We start from the raw sequence: 21,208 nt of genomic DNA, 5'->3' as shown, positions 1-21,208 counted from the left end.
AATCGAGCAGTCCTTATTGTCGAGCCCTTATTTTATTTGAAGAAAGAACAAGTGTGACAATATTACTACTTGAATCTGCCCAAAAGGAAAGTGTTTTTGAGTTTGTTGCAGTGGTCGAAAAGCTTGTCAGCTCGAGGTTTCAGCCAAACTTCCTACCAGCTGTTAAACACGTTCTTACGTCTATTGGTCAACATCAGTGGTGGGTGTGACCCTGTGCTCCACCTAATCTGACTCCAACATCTTTTCCCGGTAAATTTCTTCTCTCAGTTCAGATCAGTCAACATGAACTGCAGAGTTTATACGCCCTTTTATACACCCATCTTTACAGTAGTGTTGATGTTGTTTTTTTTATATAAAGTATTAAAAAAAAATTCTTGATCTTGAATGAATTATTTTCACAATGAATCATAAAAACCAAAAACAGGGGGTAGTAAAACAGCATATTACGTATGGCATGTCAGCATTAGCGCCATAAATGGAAAATGTAAACATGACAAATTAAACATTTTTACTGCATATATATAACACATATATTATATTGATAGCACACTTTCATGTCACATTATTTAATGTTTTACATGTAGTGTCATATTTAAATGCTCCTCTAAATGCCTCCCCCCAGTGGCATGGCCGGTGTCTGTATGTTTGCAAATATTATACTGTTGCTCAGCTGTTATGACCCTCTTTTTTGCTGAGTGAAGAGCAAAAAACTTCACCATGAGTGTATCTGAGCCTTTACTGTCATTGCAAAGCAACAGTAATAACTTGGCAACAAAAAGGGACTGTTTATTCCAAACATGTCCTTGTGCTAAACATTTTTAAATGCAGCATCAAACACAGCAGAATGCAGGTGTCTCAAGACATGTTTTTAACAGTTGAAGTCCTTTTTAACTTGACACAGTGTCTAAAACACTTGGAGCTCCCGCACAAGATGCAGGACAACAGTCAGAGGTGTCCATCTAATCTAGAGTATGTTTACATTGAAAAACAATGGAAAAACAGAGCGGACATTGGCAAAAACTTGTTCCTAAGAATTGTTTTGGCTTCTACTCACTGTAAAATACAAATTAAGACAAGTGACTTTAAAATTCTGTATCACAAAGCCACAATGATCTCATTTTAGTGGACAACATTTGTGAAAGTGGCAGCCAACTATTATGCAGTATGTCAGAGATAAACATACCCGGTAATTACAAAGATTAGATGCTTGTCATATGAGAAACAGGCAGAAATAAATGTATCACTGTCTGGAGATCAGATCTGGGAGTGACTGAACTGGAATTTATTGCATATGGTCAACATTCCCAAAGGAGCAGCAGTTGTAGCAGTTATGATACTTTTTTTTTTTTAGAGGCCTGATTTCCACCTTAGCTCTAAAAGGAAAACAATATCATTAATTAACTTTGCAAAGGGATTCAGAGGCCATGGGTTCTCTCTGCTGCAACCGGGCATTTAGATGATGAGCCTAAACTAAATATTTTCTGTCACACGTAAAACAGGATTTTGTCTCTCTGTTTTTTCTTTCTCTCATTCCTTTGCAAGTTGGCAGTAATGTTCAACCGTGTACTCATTTTGACATGGGGGTGATGAGATCCTGACAAAAGTAACAACAAATCAGCATCATGTCCTTTTGAATAAGCATCTGATTAATTTCACAAGGTTGTGCTCCCCTGAGCCATTCATGACTGCTTTTTTGTTCAGTAACAGAGCGCCATGGCTATCTAGAATGGAAGAGGAGAGCGCACCCTGCAGTTAAATAGCTGTAAGACAGGTCAAGAAAACAGTCTCTGCAGAACAAAAATAGCCGTTTTCTAATCAATGGGCGTTTTCAAACCATGATGGCCGCTTTTACACAATTTGCCTACTGCATTGAGATTCCCTACTTTCATTGGATAGTTGAAAAACCATCCCGATTTAAAAATACCCACAGATTGAGAATTGCCCATTATTGTTACACAGAGACCTATACTTCAACAATTTTGCTGCTACTTTCATCCCCAAGCTTAAAGGTGCACTCAGTAACTTTTTGCTCATGTCATCTTGGACTTACAATGACACCAAGTTGTGTGGAGGAAGCATCATTCAAAATCAATAGTTTTCAGTTACAGATGCCATTGTAGAAATTCACTATTCACAATCAAACATGATTAATTTAATACAAGAGTGAAAGTGTCCAACAACAAGATGGTTACTGAGATTAAGCGAGTAGTATTTAGCTGGTCATGTGATTCTAAAATGGCAGCCCCCATGAGGTGCCCCTGCCCCAAGTAGAATAAAATTGTCAGAGTTAAGCCACTTATGTTGGTTGTGTTTTGTTGTCTTTGTGGCTGAGCTCTGACACCCCTGTTTAATGTCATGCCTAGTCTATGTGAGAATGCATGCCTCGCCCTTTTGGCATTCTCATCTTGTTAGTTATTGGCACGAGTGCATTGCTCTTATGTCATCCTTGCAGCATGCAATCATGTCAATATTTTCGTGTTTGTCTCTTGCGACCTCAGTCGCACTTCGCATTGCGCTCACTTTGCGCTGCGTGTCCGGGCAGTGATCCGTTGTCATGTTGTGCTGGTGTTCGGCCATTTCGGTTTTGGTTCCTGTTTAACTGTGGCCGAGCCCTCACGCAAATGTCCCGTTTTGTCTGTCGTTTGGCATGGGCGCACGTTGCCCTTGTCTCTGGCGATTTGCGCGTGAGTCCTCGAGTTGTGTGCTCATGTTTGCTGTCTGCATTCCCTGTGTAACGCTGTCGCTGGCAATGACAAAGACGATGACGTGTGATGCGCCCAAATGCAGTTTTATTATCAAACGTGAAATCCAAAAAACATAACTCCAAAAATGAACTAAACAAAAACATGATCTTGACTAAATTGACTTGAACAAAACATAAACATGAACTTTACTTGACTATCCTTGACTTGGCCATGAACAATGGTAAATATGAGGCTTAAATACATGGACAAGGGAGAACAAATGACAATGAAAACCAATGACAAGACAGAACTAATAACAAGGTAACAAGACAATAAACCAATGAAATCAAGAAATCACATGGTAGGGGACCACATGACATAAAACCTTGGTGACTTGGTCAATTGACGTGGTTACGTGGCATGATGTGGAAACGTGTGGTGCTTGGTCTGTTGAAAACATGGTGAGGAGAATGAGACCAGGGCAGATCCTATGGGGGGTGGAACCATGAGAGGCTCGAGGGGCTGAGTCATGGAAGGCAGAGCCGTGAGAGGCTGGAGGGGAGAAACCATGAACTGGATACTCGGAGAGTAGACAAAGACTCGAAGGGCCAGGGTAGAGCCGGAGGAAGGGAGGACCAAGGTGGCACCGGACGTTCGCAGGAGCAAGGCTGAGCTGGGGGATCGGAAGACTGAGGCGGAGCCGGTGGGGCTGAGGACCAAGGCAGAGCCGTAGGGAATGAGGTCCCTGGTGGAGCTTAAGGATCGAAGGGAGGAGGTGTAGCCAGAGGATAGGAGAGCCAAGACAGAGCCAGGTGACCGACAGACCAAGGAGGAGTTGGAGGGATGAGAGACCCTGGTAAAGCCGACAGGCTGAAGGGCTGCGGTGCAGCAGAGGGAACGTAGAGTCAAGGTGATGTCGGGGGATCGACAGGCCAAGGTGGAGTCCAGGGCTCGGAGGGTCTAGGTGGAGTCAGAGGTTCGAAAGTTCTCCATGTCTGGGATATCTCAGAGGGCCAAACCAATTCCAACACGACTGCGACATGGCATGGAGCAGACTGATTCGTGGCTGAGACATGTCAAGGAGTAGACTCAGGATCCAGGACAAAAGATGGCGCTAGTTAAGCGACCATGACGAGGAACTCTGGCTTGGTAGAACAATAACATGACACAAACGTTACAAAAACAATACCTGATCATGAACAATGGCAAACATGAGGCTTAAATACATGGACAAGGGAGAACACATGACAATGTAAACCAATAACAAGATAGAACTAATAATAAGGTAACAAGACAATAAACCAATGAAAACAAGACACATGAACATGGAGGGAAACATGAAATCACATGACCAGGGGACCACATGACTTGAAACAGGAACAGGAAATAAACTTTCAAAATAAAAGACATGAAAAACATAAACAAAAGCATACAACCCTGACACCCTGTCAGTTCTGTAATTCTAGTGTTTATTCTAGTTTAATGATCATTGTTGCCTACCCAACTACGTGACAGCTTTTATAAGGTTACTAATATGACTTCAGTCCTCGTCTCATGTGAGTGGTGATGATTTTATACATGTTTCAAAATTAAAATGTATTTCTTTAGCAGTAAAACTGGGGAAAAGTGACTGAGTGCACCTTTAAATACACCTTAACCTGTGCACATGGGCGTAGAATACGCTGGGGATGCGGACATGTCCCCCTCACTTTCAATAAGACCAAAGTGCGTCCCCTTGCTTTTTCACAGGGCAAATGTGTTTACACTGTTTCTATTAACCCTTTCGCACGTAAATTCTAAATTATTTAACTGATCCCCCCAGCGTGAATTTTTTTCGGCAGTTATTTTAAAACGTAGCAAATTTTAAACTCCAGTGTGACGCACCAAACTTGTCACGTGATACTCTCGACAGTCAGATGACGGTTCACCGCTGTCTTGTCACGCTTTGAGCTGGTGGACAGATTATAGGTAAGCGTTTCGCTTTTTTCTTCACTTTAAACCCTTCCTCGTTGGTTTAAAACATGTATAAACTATAATAAATGTTTTAACCAATGGTTTATATTGATATTTATTTATTTATTTTCTCAGGCTTTGAATTTCACTCCCACATGCAACTTTTCTGTCAACGCATTACAGGATTGCTACTGGTGAGTACATTTATAGTCTTTTTCGATTGAAAATTATTTGCAAACACGTGTAGACCATGATAAATGCATTAATAATATGTTCATGCTATGTATTTATCGTAGTTTGATGTGATTTACGTAATAGCGTGTGCCGTTCACTGCTTGTGTAATGTTGTGGGTATATCATATCTAATGTTTTATCGTGTTCACTTTGATTAAAAGCTGTTGTGTGAGGTATAGTCTATTCTAATGCTAATATTAGAAATGGGTTTGCAATTGAAAGTAGCATGATATGTAGTTCATCAGCAATATATTCTAATGCAAAGGCAAAATACACATTTTACAAAATTGAGTTATGACTGAAAGTCTCTGATTATGATCTGTCTTGGGTATACATTATAAAAAAATATGTATCTTTGCTCTGTGAGAGTTAAAGAAAATTATTTCATTTTATTTATTGATCTATGCTTTTTATATGCATTTGTTTATAGACAATACAACTTTTTTTTATAAATATCAATATAATGATTAACAATATAAATATTTTAACAAATACAAGCAACATAACCATAACAGCTACTAAACAGCATTCATAACATTCAGTTATATGGCATTTGTGGTAAACAAAAGCCCGCCCACAATGCAGATTTAATAGATTATAAACCAATTTCAAGGAAAAAATACACCATTTACAATACATAACAATGGAACTGTAACCATAACTAACATTTGCTTATTTTATTTCACAGTTCTCAGTAATGTTTCAGTGTGTGGTACTCAAAACATGGGCTAACACAAATGGGAATTTTGCACAGCTCTCATGTACTCTGTGAGTATCTTACTACTTTACTACTATGCTTCCTCTTTGCTCATTTTGCAGTTGATCATGGTCATTCTTATCCTATTTGCACCCCCTGTACCACAGGCCCTGTAACGTTTCTAGGAGAATGTGGAACTGGTATACCAGTATCCTTCCTCACATAAGGCGGCGATAAGTAGGGCTGCACAATTAATCTAAATAAAATCGAAATCGCGATATGACCTTGTGCGATTATTAAATTGCAAAGGGCTGCGATTTAATAAAATAAATAGTCTGCTCACTTCAAAGTTTATTTGCGCTGCTCTGTCCAGTCTAGATTAAGTTAGACCATTGTTACGGTGTTTTCAGAACTGTTCCGTGCTCCACAACTCCATATCATGCTTATGGGTCTTTTCCACTGCACAGTACAACTCGAGACTGCTCGCTTTTTGGGGGTTTTCCACTGTGGATAGTACCTGGTACTTTTTTAGTACCGCCTTGGTTGAGGTTCCAAGCGAACCGAGCCAATACTAAATGTGATGTCAAAATCCTGCAGATCACTGATTGGTCAGAGAGAATCATCACTACCAGCTTCAAAGATTTCCGAAACGGAACATCAAATTGTAAAATGTAATGGCCGTGCGCAAAACCACGCCATGTTCAATAAGGTGCAAATGTTCCTCTCGTTATGCAAAATGGAAAAGTCTTTCAGGAAGTGTCTCAGCTGTTGTCCGCACACGGCTATGACCGGACCTACCAACAGTGTAGGGAAAAGTAAAAAATAAATAAAAACTTAAGTGACTACATTTATTAGCCCTATAAATCAATTGAACAATTTAACCATTTGATATTATGACATCACAACAAATATGAAATGTTCTTAAAAATATCCTTTTCATGACACAAGGCTCTGTTTGTGGAATTTACTTTTTATATGTTTTCAATAAAAAAATAAATGTTTGTAATATTCTAATTCCATTAAACTCAATGAATGTTTGACCTAGAGACATGAAATCAGCTGCAAAACACTCAGAATATCTTTGTTTAAATGTTCACTATTTTTTAAACAGATTCAATTATCCCTATAAATCTGTTAATCTCAGTGACTATAGAATTATAATATCTATAAAAAGTAGTGAACATTTACCCCCAAAAACAAGCCTTGTGCTATATGAAGAATAATATTTTGAGTGTTTTACAGCTGATTTCATGTCTCTAGGTCAAACGGTCATTGAGTTTAATGGAATTAGAATATTACGAGTCTTGTGTCATGAAAAGGATATTTTTAAGAACATATCTTATTTTGTTGTGATGTCATAATATCAAATGGTTAAATCGTTTAATTGATTTATAGTGCTAATAAATTTATTTTTTTAATTCAGCTTTTTGCTAGGCAAAGAAAACGACTTGGTTACTAACGTAACCTCGGTTCCCTGAGAGGAGGGAACAAGTATTGCGTAAGTAGCTTACGCTATGGGAAAACTCCGTTTCTCGAGAAAACATTGAAGTCTTTATGTAAAACGCATTGCAGCTGCAAAGCAGACGGCAATGAGCGAGGCAGCTCGGTCATTGGCTGTGCTGCGGCAACTTGCTCGAACCAATGACGGGCGACTCTGAACGCGCAACCAATGAGCGCGCCGCTCAGCGCTCAGAGCCCGCCAAGATGGGCATGGCTAAGGCTATATATTAGAGCCCGTCATGAGAGTTCTTTAGGTTCAATCGACTGAAGCGACTGACCAAGCACAAGCACGGCAGCTTACGCAATACTCGTTCCCTCCTCTCAGGGAACCGAGGTTACGTTAGTAACCGAGTCGTTCCCTCTCGAGAGGTCTCTCCTATTGCGTAAGTAGCTTACGCTATGGGAACACCATGCAAAACGCCGTGCGTGCTGACTTCGCTCTATAAAGCCAGAGGCAGATGCCTGAGCCCTAAAGCAAAGTGATTATTCAATGAGCCGGCCAACAGCGAGCTATATAATGGGATAATACAGAGCGCCTTTGCCCCAAGGTGGCCCATGGTGGGGTGCTCATTGTAAAAACACAAGCACATATCTTATGTACTGATTTTTCTATTTACTGATATGCATAAAAAACCCTCTAAGTCAGTCAGAGACGGACCTTATAAGGGAGGAGATAATGCTCAGTACATACGTACTCCAGTCCATACTACAGTCAGGCTGATAGAATGTTGGAATGCAATGAGGGGACCTGTAGGTTATAAAACCTGATAAATGTCGGAGGCGAGGCCCAGCCTGCCGCCGCACAAATATCCTCAATGGGTATCCCACTCCTCGTAGAGTGAGCTCTGACGCCTAAGGGGCATTGAAGCCCCTTGGCTTCATAAGCCAGCGCTATAGCATCTACTATCCAGCGCGATATTCTTTGCTTTGAAACTGCGAGACCTTTAGTGCGGCCGCCAAAGCATACGAATAATTGTTCCGTCTGTCTGAACGAGGCAGAACGTTCCAAGTATACTCTGAGCGCCCTGACCGGGCAGAGTAAATTAACGTCGCTTTCGTCTGCTGGAGACGATAGCGCTGCCAGAGATATCACCTGTACTCTGAAGGGTGTGGAGAGCACTTTACGAATATACCCGTGCTTTGGCCTAAGGACAACTCTGCAGTCGTTAGGTCCAAATTCCAAGCAAGTAGCGCTTGATGACAGCGCGTGCAGGTCACCCACTCTCTTGACTGAGGCGAGTGCCAGCAAGAGCGCAGTTTTGAGCGAGAGCTGTTTAAGGTGCACGGTTCGGAGAGGTTCGAACGGGGCACTCTTGAGTGCGTCCAGGACCGTGGCCAGGTCCCAGATCGGTACCGAGGGGGGGCGAGGAAGGTTCATCCTCCTAGCGCCTCTTAGGAAACGAATGATTAGGTCGTTTTTTCCTAATGAGCGTTCTTTATCAGGATTGTGTGACGCTGCTATGGCAGCCACACAGACTTTGAGCGTGGAGGGTGTGTGGCCCGCCTCCAGCAGCTCTTGCAAAAAAGGCGAGCACACTTGGTATCTCGCATGATTTGGGGTTCAAGCTCTTGGTATCACACCAGTCACTGAACACTTTCCACTTTTGGGCATATAAGCGCCTCGTAGAGGGCGCTCGCGCCTCAGTGATGGTTCTCAACACTCCGCTGGGGAGGTTCTCTGGAACCCGTTGAGGGGCCATGCATGAAGGGCCCACAGATCGGGAGCAGGGCTCTGAGATCCAAGGCGACCGCTTTCATTTCCAGACAGTTTATATGTAGCCGCTTTTCCGGGTTTGACCAAAAACCGGAGACAGGCCTGCCCTCGTAAAGGGCCCCCCCATCCTATTTTGGAGGCATCTGTCATGATCATTTTTCTCCGTGTGTTCACGCCCAGACTCACGCCGGTTTGATACCAGTCGACGGCCTTCCAGGGCGTCAGGGCTTTTATACAGCCGTGATTCGCTCTGATTAAAAAGTGGCCCGAGCGCCACGCGTGAGTGGGGACACGGCTCTTGAGCCAGCGTTGGAGAGGACGCATGTGCAACAATCCTAGCTGGAGTACAGCTGATGCCGAGGCCATGAGACCGAGCATCCTTTGAAATCGTTTGACGGGGGCGCGCGCGCCCCCTCTGAATGATGTTGCAAGGCGCCGAATAGCGTGCGCGCGCTCTGATGAGAGGCGCGCTGTCATCTGCACTGAGTCTAGCACTATTCAAACCGGTTTGATGGTACTCCCCAGGGACCACTCTGGAATGATCAAACCGGTGTGATGGTACGTGCGAAAGGGTTAAACAGCAAATGTCTAAATGTATAAATGCAAAAGTTAAAACTTACTGGTCAAACATGTAATTATTTCAATAAAAAAATTTTATCGATTGAGAGCCTTACAATATATCTTATATATTTATGTTTGTCTTGAGCTAATCGTTCTGTCCCCCTCACTTTTGAAATGATTGCTACGCCCCTGCCTGTGCATATTATATGACTAAGGGCAGAGTAAACTGCACCGATTTACTCTGAGCACTTTTAAAATCCTTTATAAGTTTACTCAGCACACATGTGTCTAGTGCTCGGCTATCGTCTAGGTTATGTATGTAATCCCCGTTCCCCGATGGAGGGAATGAGACGTTGTGTCAGAGAAGCGACACTAGGGGTCTCTCTTGAGCGCTGATATTCACCTCTGAACTATGAAAAAAGGCCAATGAGAGTTGGCACCCAGTATTTGCATGTCCCGCCCCCGGACATACGGGTATTTAAGCGGCGCAAATACGGGAGTTCATTCAGGATTTTTCTGAGGAGCCGGAAATGGTCCAGCCACAACAGTGGCTCGGCTCAGCGACGTGGCAGGGGAGACACAATGTCTCGTTCCCTCCATCAGGGAACGGGGGTTACATACGTAACCTAGATGTTCCCCTTCTGTCGCACTCTCCACGTTGTGTCAGAGAAGCGACACTAGGGGTCCACTTATAAAAGTGCCATGCGCTGAGCCGTGTACGTGAACTGCTGATACAGGAGTGAGCAGGTATTCTTACGTGCAGGACGACCAACTGTATCAGGCTGCACGTACCCTTCCCCAATGCCCCATTTAAGCCATCAGGATTCCTTATCGTTACCCTGGAGGGGGGAACAAGGTGCTGGCCGCCAACCTGGTAACGGGCCAAGCCTGGCCTCTTTTCTCTCTATGTTTCTCGCATAGAGCAACTAAGGCCGGGGCCCTTAAACGCATTGAGGGAAGGGGGTCTTAGCCCTTATTCAGGGCGGAGAAGACCCTGCGGAGGCCACGCCTACCCGAGAGGGGAGGCAAGTTTAAGTGGCAAAACCATCAGAGGCCTGACTTAGGGCCTATGTGGAAAAGTTGGTCCGGTGGTGGATCCAGCCTCATAGAGGGGGGAACATACAGCACGGCAACCGAGGCAGCCGTGACTGCCTAAGGGAAACACGGGAGTCCGCTCGCCAGAGGGGACAGAACCGTGGTGTTACACACAGGGGGAGTCTGAAGGAGGCCTTACCTGTGGAGCACCTATACCAGTACAGGGTAGCTTGCGGTACCCACAGTGGCTTGGGTCGGCGAGTTCCTCCGCTGAACTGCGACCCACGAGGGCTAGGGAGGAATCAACCAGTGTCCCAAACCTGAGAGCTCCTGGGAATGAAGGCGCACTGTTTCCCCTGGTTAGGGGGAAGGGCGCTAGGTGCAAGCGTTTCACCCGGTCAGATCGTGGGCGTGCTACCGAGTTCTATGGGCTCGGTACCTGAGAAAACATGGGACGATACTGACTCAACTTGGAGATTGTAGAATCTTGCAAAAGTGTTAGGTGTTGCCCAGCCCGCTGCTCTACAAATGTCTGCTAGGGCAGTGCCCCTAGCCAGTGCCCATGAGGACGCAACATTCCTGGTGGAGTGAGCTCGGACCCGCAAGGGGGGGGGCACGGCCTGGGTGTGATAAGCCAGGGAAATGGCGTCGACAACCCAGTGGGCGAGTCTCTGCTTGGAGACAGCGTTTCCTTTCTGCTGTCCCCCAAAGCAAACGAAGAGCTGCTCAGAGCATCTGGTGCTCTGTGTGCGGTCCAGATAAATAAGTAAAGCATGTACTGGACACAGCAGTGAAAGGGCTGGGTCTGCCTCCTCCCGGGGCAGCGCTTGCAGGTTCACCACCTGATCCCTGAAGGGCGTGGTAGGAACCTTGGGCACATAGCCCGGTCGCGTTCTTAGGATCACAAAAGTATCTGCTGGACCGAACTCCAGTCAAGCGTCGCTAACAGAGAACGCATGCAGGTCCCCGACCCTCTTGATGGAAGTGAGCGCGATCAGCAGGGCAGTCTTGCGAGAGAGGGCCCTGAGTCCAACTGAGTCAAGCGGCTCGAAGGGGGGTCTCTGGAGTCCCGTAAGGATGACCGAGAGATCCCAGGAGGGGAACAGGTTAGGCCGGGAGGGAGTTATCCTCCGGGCGCCTTTTAGGAACCTGACGATTATGTCGTGCTTACCAAGAGACTTGCCATCTACCGTGTCGTGGTGGGCCGCGATAGTTGCGACATACACCTTGAGGGTGGAGGGAGACAGCCTCCTCTCCAGCCTCTCCTGAAGAAACATTAGCACTGACCTAACTGCGCACTTCTGCGGGTCTTCGGCTCGGGAAGAACACCAATCCGCGAACAGACGCCACTTCAGAGCGTAGATATGCCTGGTAGAGGGGGCTCTGTCTTGATTGATTGTATCTATGACGGTCAGTGGTAGGCCGGCTAGATCTTCCGCATCCCGTCCAAGGGCCAGACGTGGAGGTTCCAGAGGTCTGGGTGCGGGTGCCAGAGCATGCCCCGTCCCTGAGAAAGAAGGTCCTTCCTCAGGGGAATTCGCCAGGGAGGGGCTGTCGTGAGGAGCATGAGGTCCGAAAACCAAGTCCGGGTGGGCCAGTAAGGGGCTACCAGAATGACTTGCTCCTCGTCCTCCCTGACCTTGCATAGCACCTGTGCAAGAAGGCTCACTGGGGGAAATGCGTACTTGCGCAGCCCCGCCGGCCAGCTGTGTGCCAATGCGTCTGCCCCGAGGGGAGCCTCTGTCCGGGCATACCAGAGCGGGCAGTGGGAGGTTTCTTGGGAGGCAAACAGGTCTACCTGAGCCTTGCCGAACTGGTCTCAAATCAACTGGACCGACTGGGGGTGGAGCCTCCACTCTCCGTCAGGCAAGCTTTGTCTTGACAGCGCGTCCGCTATCACATTGAGGTTTTGGGGATGTGAGTGGTGCACAGTGACCAAAGGAGGAGACAACGGGCGAGCTGTGACATGTGGAGGGAGCATACTCCGCCTTGGCGGTTTATGTAGGCTACGACCGTGGTGCTGTCTGTCCTGACTAGGACGTGTTTGTTCCGAATTAACGGAAGAAACTTCTGCAGGGCCAGAAAAACAGCCAGCAGCTCTCGGCAGTTGATGTGCTAGCGCAGCGGGCCTCGGTTCCCCCGGCCTGCGGCTGCGCGCCCGTTGCACACGGTGCCCCAACCCAATTTGGAGGCGTCGGTTGTGACCAGAAGACCACTGCAAGGGTACTCCTGCCCTTAGAAAGCAGAGGTCTGTCCAGGGTTTGAAGGTTTTTAGGAACGAAGGTTTTTAGGGACGAAGGCGAATTAAGACGTGGAAGTACGCGTCCTTCAAGTCTACCGCTGTGAACCAATCTAGATGCCGGACGCCAGATAGAATTTGTTTCTGAACGGGAGTTTGGACAAGGTCCGATTGAAAACTCGCAGGTCCAAGATCGGTCGTAAGCCGCCGCCTGCCTTGGGTACAACGAAGTAAGGGCTGTAGAAACCCTTCTTCGTTTCGGTTGGAGGGACAGGCTCTATCGCGTCCTTTAATATAAGGGAGGCGATTTCTTCGCGCAGGGAATGGGCATGTTGGCCGTGTACTGCAGAAAAATGTACGCCCACGAAGGGGGGCGGAGACCTAGCAAACTGAATTGCGTAACCGAGTCGAATGGTCCGGTGCAGCCAGCGTGACGGGTTGGGCAGTGAAAGCCACGCCTCTAAACTCCATGCTAGGGGCACCAAGGGGACGAGTTATTTGGACGTACCCGGCGGGGCTTCGCAGCGGTGCGAAACAGGTAACGCGGCGTCGGGAGGCAACGTGGCGTCCCAAGGCTTTGGTGCTGAGAATGAACTCAAAGCACTTACCTTGCTCCGCGCATCCGGCAGGGGGCGGGTTCGTGACTGAGGAGGAGGTCTGATGTTGGCGTCCTCTGGACTCGTCTGAACCGGCCGGCCGGGGAACAGTCGTGGGGCTGAAGGCGGGGACACCGCGTCCATGGAGCCGGGACTGTTGAGGCCTGAAAGCAGAGTGCCGTGAGAACGGCATCTGCGGGCCAGGTGACCCCAGAGACAACAAGGAAATAGCTCTATAGAGTATAAAGAATTTAACAAAAAAATTCTCCTCCTGGCCCTCCACCGGGGAACGGAGTGGTCTTACCAGCTCTGGAGCTAACATCTCGGTCTCTGGGTCTGTCAACTCAGGAGCACCTGGGAGCCTTCTGGGTCCTCAAGGGGGTCCGTGAGACGATGGGCGTCCAACTTCTGCGGGGAGCTCAACGCTGGGGCTGAGAGCTGGGCCCACTCACTTGTTAGTTGAGGCGGAGGACCACTTTCTTTCTTTCTTGAAAGCCACAGGAGGACACCCTCGGCGAGCGGACAGGGGGTAGCAAGAGCAGAGGAGCGAGGTATCTGGGCTTGCTCAGCTCATCATGCACGTCCGGGAAGGAATCCGGGGGGGTGGCGCGGCTGTGAGCGGCGCACATGCCCACGGAACAAATTAAGCCCGGGGAAGCATAGCGGACCTTCTTGCGTCAGGCTCAGACTGGGCCGAGACCCGAAGGTGGCGGCCCAGGCAAGTTATCCACATCCGGCGCCGCTGTTACGCTCTCCGATGCAGCGGTGATGTCATCATCCAATGCCGGGGAGCTCGAGGGACCGGACGGTAGGCTGTTAAGCAGGCCACACAAATCCCCAGCTCGGGGGAAGCAGGCAAACGTGCCGGGGAGGCGGGAGGTTTACAAGGGGATTTACCCGGCGAAAGCGTCCCGTTATTCTCCCCAGATCGTTCTCCATTGCCCGTGGCGCCTGCCTCAATCTCGTAGGAAGGAGGCAAGGCGCGGGGGGCAGCTGAAATGGCTCTCTCTCACTACAAGAGAAAGCAGAGATCGCAACACTGCCGCGGTTATGTTCTCACACTGAAAACATAATCCATTGGAGAGCATGCTCATCCCGAGCTCGGACGGAAACAAGCAAGCGTGCCGGGGAGGCGGGGGGTTTCGAGGGGGTTCACCCGGCGAAACGGAGCTGTCCCCAGATCGTTTTCATCACCCGCGGCGCCTGGCTCAAGCCCATAGGAAGGAGGCGAGGCGGGGGCGGCTGAAGCGGCTTTTTCTCACTACAAGAAAAAGCCTACGACCGCAATGCTGTCATGGCTATGTTCTCGTACTGAACACATAGACCATTCATAAGAACGCTGCCTGCGTGTGATCGCAACCTAGGAATGCAAGGCAGTTTTTATGGCCATCAGAGATGGGGAGAATCAACACATCCAGAAACTACACAGAGGCGGAAAATCGTCTTTAAAAAGACGTGTCCTGAGAAGGACGTTCAGCGCCGCTGTGTTTTGCTCTTTTAGAGCGAAATTCACTCTCTTAGAATAACTCTTTCGAGTTGTCTGCGCTGTCGAAGTGCCCAGGGGCAAGAATGCACAGCCGTGCACGAATGAGAAAGTCGCTGTTATGCGCAGTCAGATCCAACAGCATGCAGAGTGTCAGAGGATTAAACAGGAACTTGGTGTGTAACTCGCAGCAGACTGCATGCACGACCATCGGCTCCGAAGAAATGTTTGGAATGAACTCCCGTATTTGCGCCGCTTAAATACCCGTATGTCCGGGGGCGGGACATGCAAATACTGGGTGCCAACTCTCATTGGCCTTTTTTCATAGTTCAGAGGTGAATATCGGCGCTCAAGAGAGACCCCTAGTGTCGCTTCTCTGACACAATGTGGAGAGAGCGACAGAAGGGGAACTTTTTGCTATCAGTAGGTTTGGATTCACTTGCAAAGATGATAATAATGGATAAACGTGCTAACCAAAAGAAATAAAAAAATAGATGGGAATAGAGACAGGAGTTTTTTCAAATTCAAAAATGTTATTTCACTCTATTTAAACAAGGCAACAAATTTCAAATCACTGATGCACTTGTTCAGATACCTAGCCTGTACGGTCAAATCTGAAATGCTTGTATTTCATCTGTGCAATTTGATAGCCATTGGCTCATAACAGTTGATTGGAAATAAGGCTTGTTACAGCCTACCCAACACATTTAAACTCCTTGTTATTTCACACCGCTGGCTGAAAATGTCTAACAATAATCTAAAGAACACATCTAGGTTAGATTCCTCACATCACCAATCAGCAGTGCTGGTCCTCAGCCAATCATAGCACAGCTTAACTAAAAGTGTAACCAGCACTTGATTCTGGACACTGGTGTTTATCTCTGAGCAGAACACGACTAGAAAAGGAGCTACTGTGAACATGATGTACTGTACCTTCACACTCCCTTCATGTTTTCCCTTCTCTTTACACACAAATGTGAACACACAGATATGAGGGGCACATACCAACAGACAGCATGCCTAATGTGGATAGAAAATACGTTTGGGAACATTTCAGACACATTTGAATTTAGAAGCTTGTTACACAAAGCTTAAACCAACAATATTTTGGCAATGATATGAGCAGAGACTTCGATCAGTTTTCTCTTTTAGGTCAGTCACTGTCATGGAGAAGAAACAGTTTGAAGAGAATCTTGCTGAGCAAGTTAAAGGTAGTTAAACCTTTTAAAACATTATTTCTATTATGATTATGAGCATAATAAAATGGGTCTTAAATGGGACAATGACAATCAATTGATATATATATATATCCCACATTTAAATGTATTATGAAGAAAAATTCAAATATGTACAAATTACTCTGTGCATCAATAATGACTAAATGTAAGTATCAAAATAAGTACATTAAAATACTTTACGCATGTTATAGGCCAGGCATATAATTATATATAATTCACTCAAAAATCAAAATTCTGTCATCATTTCTTCACCCTTATGTTGTTCCAAACCCATATGATTTTCTTTTTTTGTGGAACACTTACATTTTGTGTTACATGGAAGAAAGTAAGTCATATGTGGTTGAAACAAAAAAGTGTGTACATTTTTATTTTTGGGTAAACTAATCCTTTAAAATGCAACACTCAGTTTTATACATTATGTAAAAGGATCCATGGCCTAAAAATGGTTTACAACCCCGGCTATAGCTAATATAACAATCCAAAACACTCTATTGGCTAACCCTTTCCACTTATGATATTTCATCACTCTCTAGATATTTTTTCACACATATCACACTCACTGCTGAACTTCCTGTGGCGAGCTCGGACCCTCCAGGGCCGGTTGCGGATCCAGTGCATCTTTTGTGACAGTTCCATGGCTGTGCGCCAGAATATGCCCACTGGAAGTCATCAAACAGTGTCAGCCTAAACTCTTCCTCTTGTCCCAAAAACATTAGATCATATCCAGAGAAAGCATTTGACCCTTTATGGGTCCCTGTACAGGTGTCTGAGTGGACTCTCCTCTGTGAGGCTCAGTAAGGCTGCGTATCCCTCGTCTCAACAAGTGTGTTTGCATTGCCAAAGATCTATATTTTATGCATGAGTCAAGGGAACCGAACTCCCTCTTTCACTGCGACACAGACTGCACTGAGTATGTCTTGATCCAAGGAGCACCACCTATCTGTGGCCAGTATATGGACACACACAAACATGGCTGAAATGTGACTCCTTGTCTCCTGGACAAAGAGAGTGGTTGGATACCAGACAAAGAAACACACACTCACAACCTTCCACATCTTTGCCTATTTTGTGTACCTGTAGGCACATTTTGCTAATGTTTTTCATGAATGTTTGTGTGGTCTTACACCCTACGGTGGCCTAGGAGTGCACAACACAACAAAATCAGCAAAGCAAATAAAAGTTGAAAACACAACGGAATTAAACCACAACACAACGAAAATAAGCTGCAACACAATGGAAAAGCCACAGCAAAACAAAAACAAGCCAGAACACAACAGAAGATCCAGAACACAATGAAAATAAGCCGCAACACAATGGAAATAAACCACAGCATAAGGAAACTACACAACACAACAAAAAATTAAGTGTTTAAAAATATTTATTTTGAGTTAATTCTGTAGTTTTGTGGCCCAGCTTAACAATTGGGAGAGTAAAACTGCTTGAGACCATGTTTCAGTAAAATAACAATTCACTGCAAATTAAAGACACTATTATAAACAAGATGTTAGAAGAATTGTTTGTATAATTGACTATGAATTAGAAAATGGAATAAGTGAAACATGGCAAACGATGATGTACACAGAAACATGACATTTATGCATTTGGCATGAGTCTTTCATTAAAAATATACATATCCAAAAACAACTAAATCTGACTTGCTCCACAATTGTAAAATTGTCTTTAAATAGTTTTTCTGATCATTCAAATGACCTTAAAGGACTTCACTAAAGCAGTTGAAGACCTATGATGCCCCCTTGTGCTGCTATCCAGCACTCTCAACATGGAAAATTATTAGAACAGAAGTGGCTGTTAACATTTTCAGAAGGAAATCTGAGTAGTGCTCGCTCTTGCAGAAGTCCTCACCAGGATGCTTGGGGTGTTCTGAGGGGTTGAAATATGGTTGCTGATGTTCTGTGTGGTGGTTGTTATTGCATGGCTAGGGTGTTTCAGGTGGCAACTACTGTAGTTTGTTATTACTTGTACAAGTCATAAAAGCTCACCTCCAAGTCTTTATATTCTGGCCCTAGATACGGCTTGTGTCCTTTCTTTGGGTCTCTATTTCGCCCATGTTATTGTCCACCAGGCTGTTGCTTACCTGCTTCCTGTGACAACTCTCCTGACATCCCATCTCCACCTATTCTCTATCTAAATAAGTAAAGGGGGGAGGGGCTTCTGATAGGAGGTGTACTGAATTGGAGGTGTACCTGTGGATGCATTTTAAGGCCTACCTTCAAACTCAGTGCCTCTTTGCTTGACATCATGGGAAAATCAAAAGAAATCAGCCAAGACTTCAGAAAAAAAATTGTGGACCTCCACAAGCCTGGTTCATCCTTGGGAGCAATTTCCAAATGCCTGAAAATACCAGTTCATCTTTATAAACAATAGTACGCAAGTATACACTCACCTAAAGGATTATTAGGAACACCTGTTCAATTTCTCATTAATGCAATTATCTAATCAACCAATCACATGGCAGTTGCTTCAATGCATTTAGGGGTGTGGTCCTGGTCAAGACAATCTCTTGAACTCCAAACTGAATGTCAGAATGGGAAAGAAAGGTGATTTAAGCAATTTTGAGCATGGCATGGTTGTTGGTGCCAGACGGGCCGGTCTGAGTATTTCACAATCTGCTCAGTTACTGGGATTTTCACGCACAACCATTTCTAGGGTTTACAAAGAATGGTGTGAAAAGGGAAAAACATCCAGTATGCGGCAGTCCTGTGGGCGAAAATGCCTTGTTGATGCTAGAGGCCAGAGGAGAATGGGCCGACTGATTCAAGCTGATAGAAGAGCAACTTTGCCTGAAATAACCACTCGTTACAACCGAGGTATGCAGCAAAGCATTTGTGAAGCCACAACACGCACAACCTTGAGGCGGATGGGCTACAACAGCAGAAGACCCCACTACAAATAGGAAAAAGAGGCTACAATTTGCAAGAGCTCACCAAAATTGGACAGTTGAAGACTGGAAAAATGTTGCCTGGTCTGATGAGTCTCGATTTCTGTTGAGACATTCAGATGGTAGAGTCAGAATTTGGCGTAAACAGAATGAGAACATGGATCCATCATGCCTTGTTACCACTGTGCAGGCTGGTGGTGTAATGGTGTGGGGAATGTTTTCTTGGCACACTTTAGGCCCCTTAGTGCCAATTTGGCATCGTTTAAATGCCACGGCCTACCTGAGCATTGTTTCTGACCATGTCCATCCCTTTATGGCCACCATGTACCCATCCTCTGATGGCTACTTCCAGCAGGATATTGCACCATGTCACAAAGCTCGAATCATTTCAAATTGGATTCTTGAACATGACAATGAGTTCACTGTACTAAAATGGCCCCCACAGTCACCAGATCTCAACCCAATAGAGCATCTTTGGGATGTGGTGGAACGGGAGCTTCGTGCCCTGGATGTGCATCCCACAAATCTCCATCAACTGCAAGATGCTATCCTATCAATATGGGCCAACATTTCTAAAGAATGCTTTCAGCACCTTGTTGAATCAATGCCACGTAGAATTAAGGCAGTTCTGAAGGCGAAAGGGGGTCAAACACAGTATTAGTATGGTGTTCCTAATAATCCTTTAGTGAGTGTAAGCACCATGGGACCACACAGCCATCATACCACTCAGGAAGGAGACGCATTCTGTCTCCTAGAGATGAACGTAGTTTGGTGCGAAAAGTGCAAATCAATCCCAGAACAACAGCAAAGGACCTGGAGGAAACAGGAAGACAAGTATCTATATCCACAGTAAAACGAGTCCTATATCAACAAAACCTGAAAGTCTGCTCAGCAAGTAAGGAGCCACTGCTCCAAAACCACCATAAAAAAGCCAGACTACAGTTTGCAAGTCCACATGGGGGACAAAGATTTTACTTTTTGGAGAAATGTCCTCTGGTCTGATAAAACAAAAATGTTACTGTTTGGCCATAATGACCATAGTTATGTTTGGAGGAAAAAGGATGAGGCTTGCAAGCCTTAGAACACCATCCCAACCGTGAAGCATGGGGATGGCAGTATCATGTTGTGGGGGTGTTTTGCTGTAGGAGGGACTGGTGCACTTCACAAAATAGATGGCATCATGAGGAAGGAAAATTATGTGGATATATTGAAGTAACATCTCAAGACATCAGTCAGGAAGTTAAAGCTCGGTCACAAATGGTCTTCCAAATGGACAATGACCCCAAGCATACCTCCAAAGTTGTGGCAAAATGGCTTAAGGACAACAAAGTGAAGGTATTGGAGTGCCCATCACAAAGCCCTGGCCTCAATCCGATAGAAAATTTGTGGGCAGAACTGAAAAATCATGTGCGAGCAAGGAGGCCTACAAACCAGACTCAGTTACAACAGTTCTGTCTGGAGGAATGGGCCAAAATTCCAGGAACTTATGAGAAGCTTGTGGAAGGTTACCCAAAATGTTTGACCCAATTTAAATAATTTATAGGCAATGCTACCAAATATTAACAAAGTTTATTTAAACTTCTGACCCACTGGGAATGTGATGAAAGACATAAAAGCTGAGATAAATAATTATCTAATATTATTCTGACATTTAACATTCTTAAAATAAAGTAGTGATCCTAACTGACCTAAGACAGGAAATTTTTTGTACGGTTAAATATCAGGAATTAAATGTTATGAAAAAGAGTTGTATGTAAACTTCTGACTTCAACTGTATGTATGAGATACGCATTTAAATGAATATTCCTGGTTCAATACAAGTTAAACTTAGCACAGCATTTGTGGCACAATGTTGATTACCACAAATATATTTTTTTGATTCGTCCCTCCATTTCTTTAAAAAAAAAAAAGCAAAAATCGAGGTTACAGTGAGGTACTTACAATGGAGTGAATGTGGCCAATTTCTGAATAGTTTAAAGGCAGTAATGTGAAGCTTAGGATTTTATAAAATAATTTACATGAATTATTCTGTTAAAACTCATGTATTATTTGAGCTTTGCTGTTGTTTAAATTGTAATTTTTACAGGCATTTCAGGGTTTGTTGACATTACATCGTCAAATTCCACAGTACAGTAAGTGCCTCATTGTCACCTCGATGTTTGTTTGTTTTTATAGAAAAAAAATATATACATGTTTTTGTGGTAATAAATATCGTGCCACAATTGCTGTCAGTTGAGCTCAACTTTAAACTCAATCAACAGCATTTGTGGCATAATGCAGATTACCACAAAAACCTATTTTAACATTTACAGATTGGCCCCATTCACATTCATAGTAACTGCCTCACTGCAACCCAGATTTTTGCTTCTTTTTAT

The 21,208-nt window shown here is 45.1% G+C and overlaps 1 protein-coding gene across 1 annotated transcript in view; it reads right to left on the bottom strand.

Moving 5' to 3' along the window:
- LOC127651068 (rho family-interacting cell polarization regulator 2-like) overlaps nucleotides 1-16,980 on the bottom strand; it is a 97,445-nt gene extending 80,465 nt beyond the window's left edge. Inside the window, 1 exon segment of the mRNA XM_052136774.1 lies at nucleotides 16,495-16,980. Coding sequence (XP_051992734.1) covers nucleotides 16,495-16,570 — 76 coding nt within the window. The 5' untranslated portion in view covers nucleotides 16,571-16,980.
- Between the last annotated feature and the right edge of the window lie 4,228 nt (nucleotides 16,981-21,208).

The sequence above is a fragment of the Xyrauchen texanus genome, chromosome 10 (assembly GCF_025860055.1).
Source record: "Xyrauchen texanus isolate HMW12.3.18 chromosome 10, RBS_HiC_50CHRs, whole genome shotgun sequence".
Classification (NCBI taxonomy): domain Eukaryota; kingdom Metazoa; phylum Chordata; class Actinopteri; order Cypriniformes; family Catostomidae; genus Xyrauchen; species Xyrauchen texanus.
This window is presented reverse-complemented; position numbering and strand designations above follow the sequence as displayed.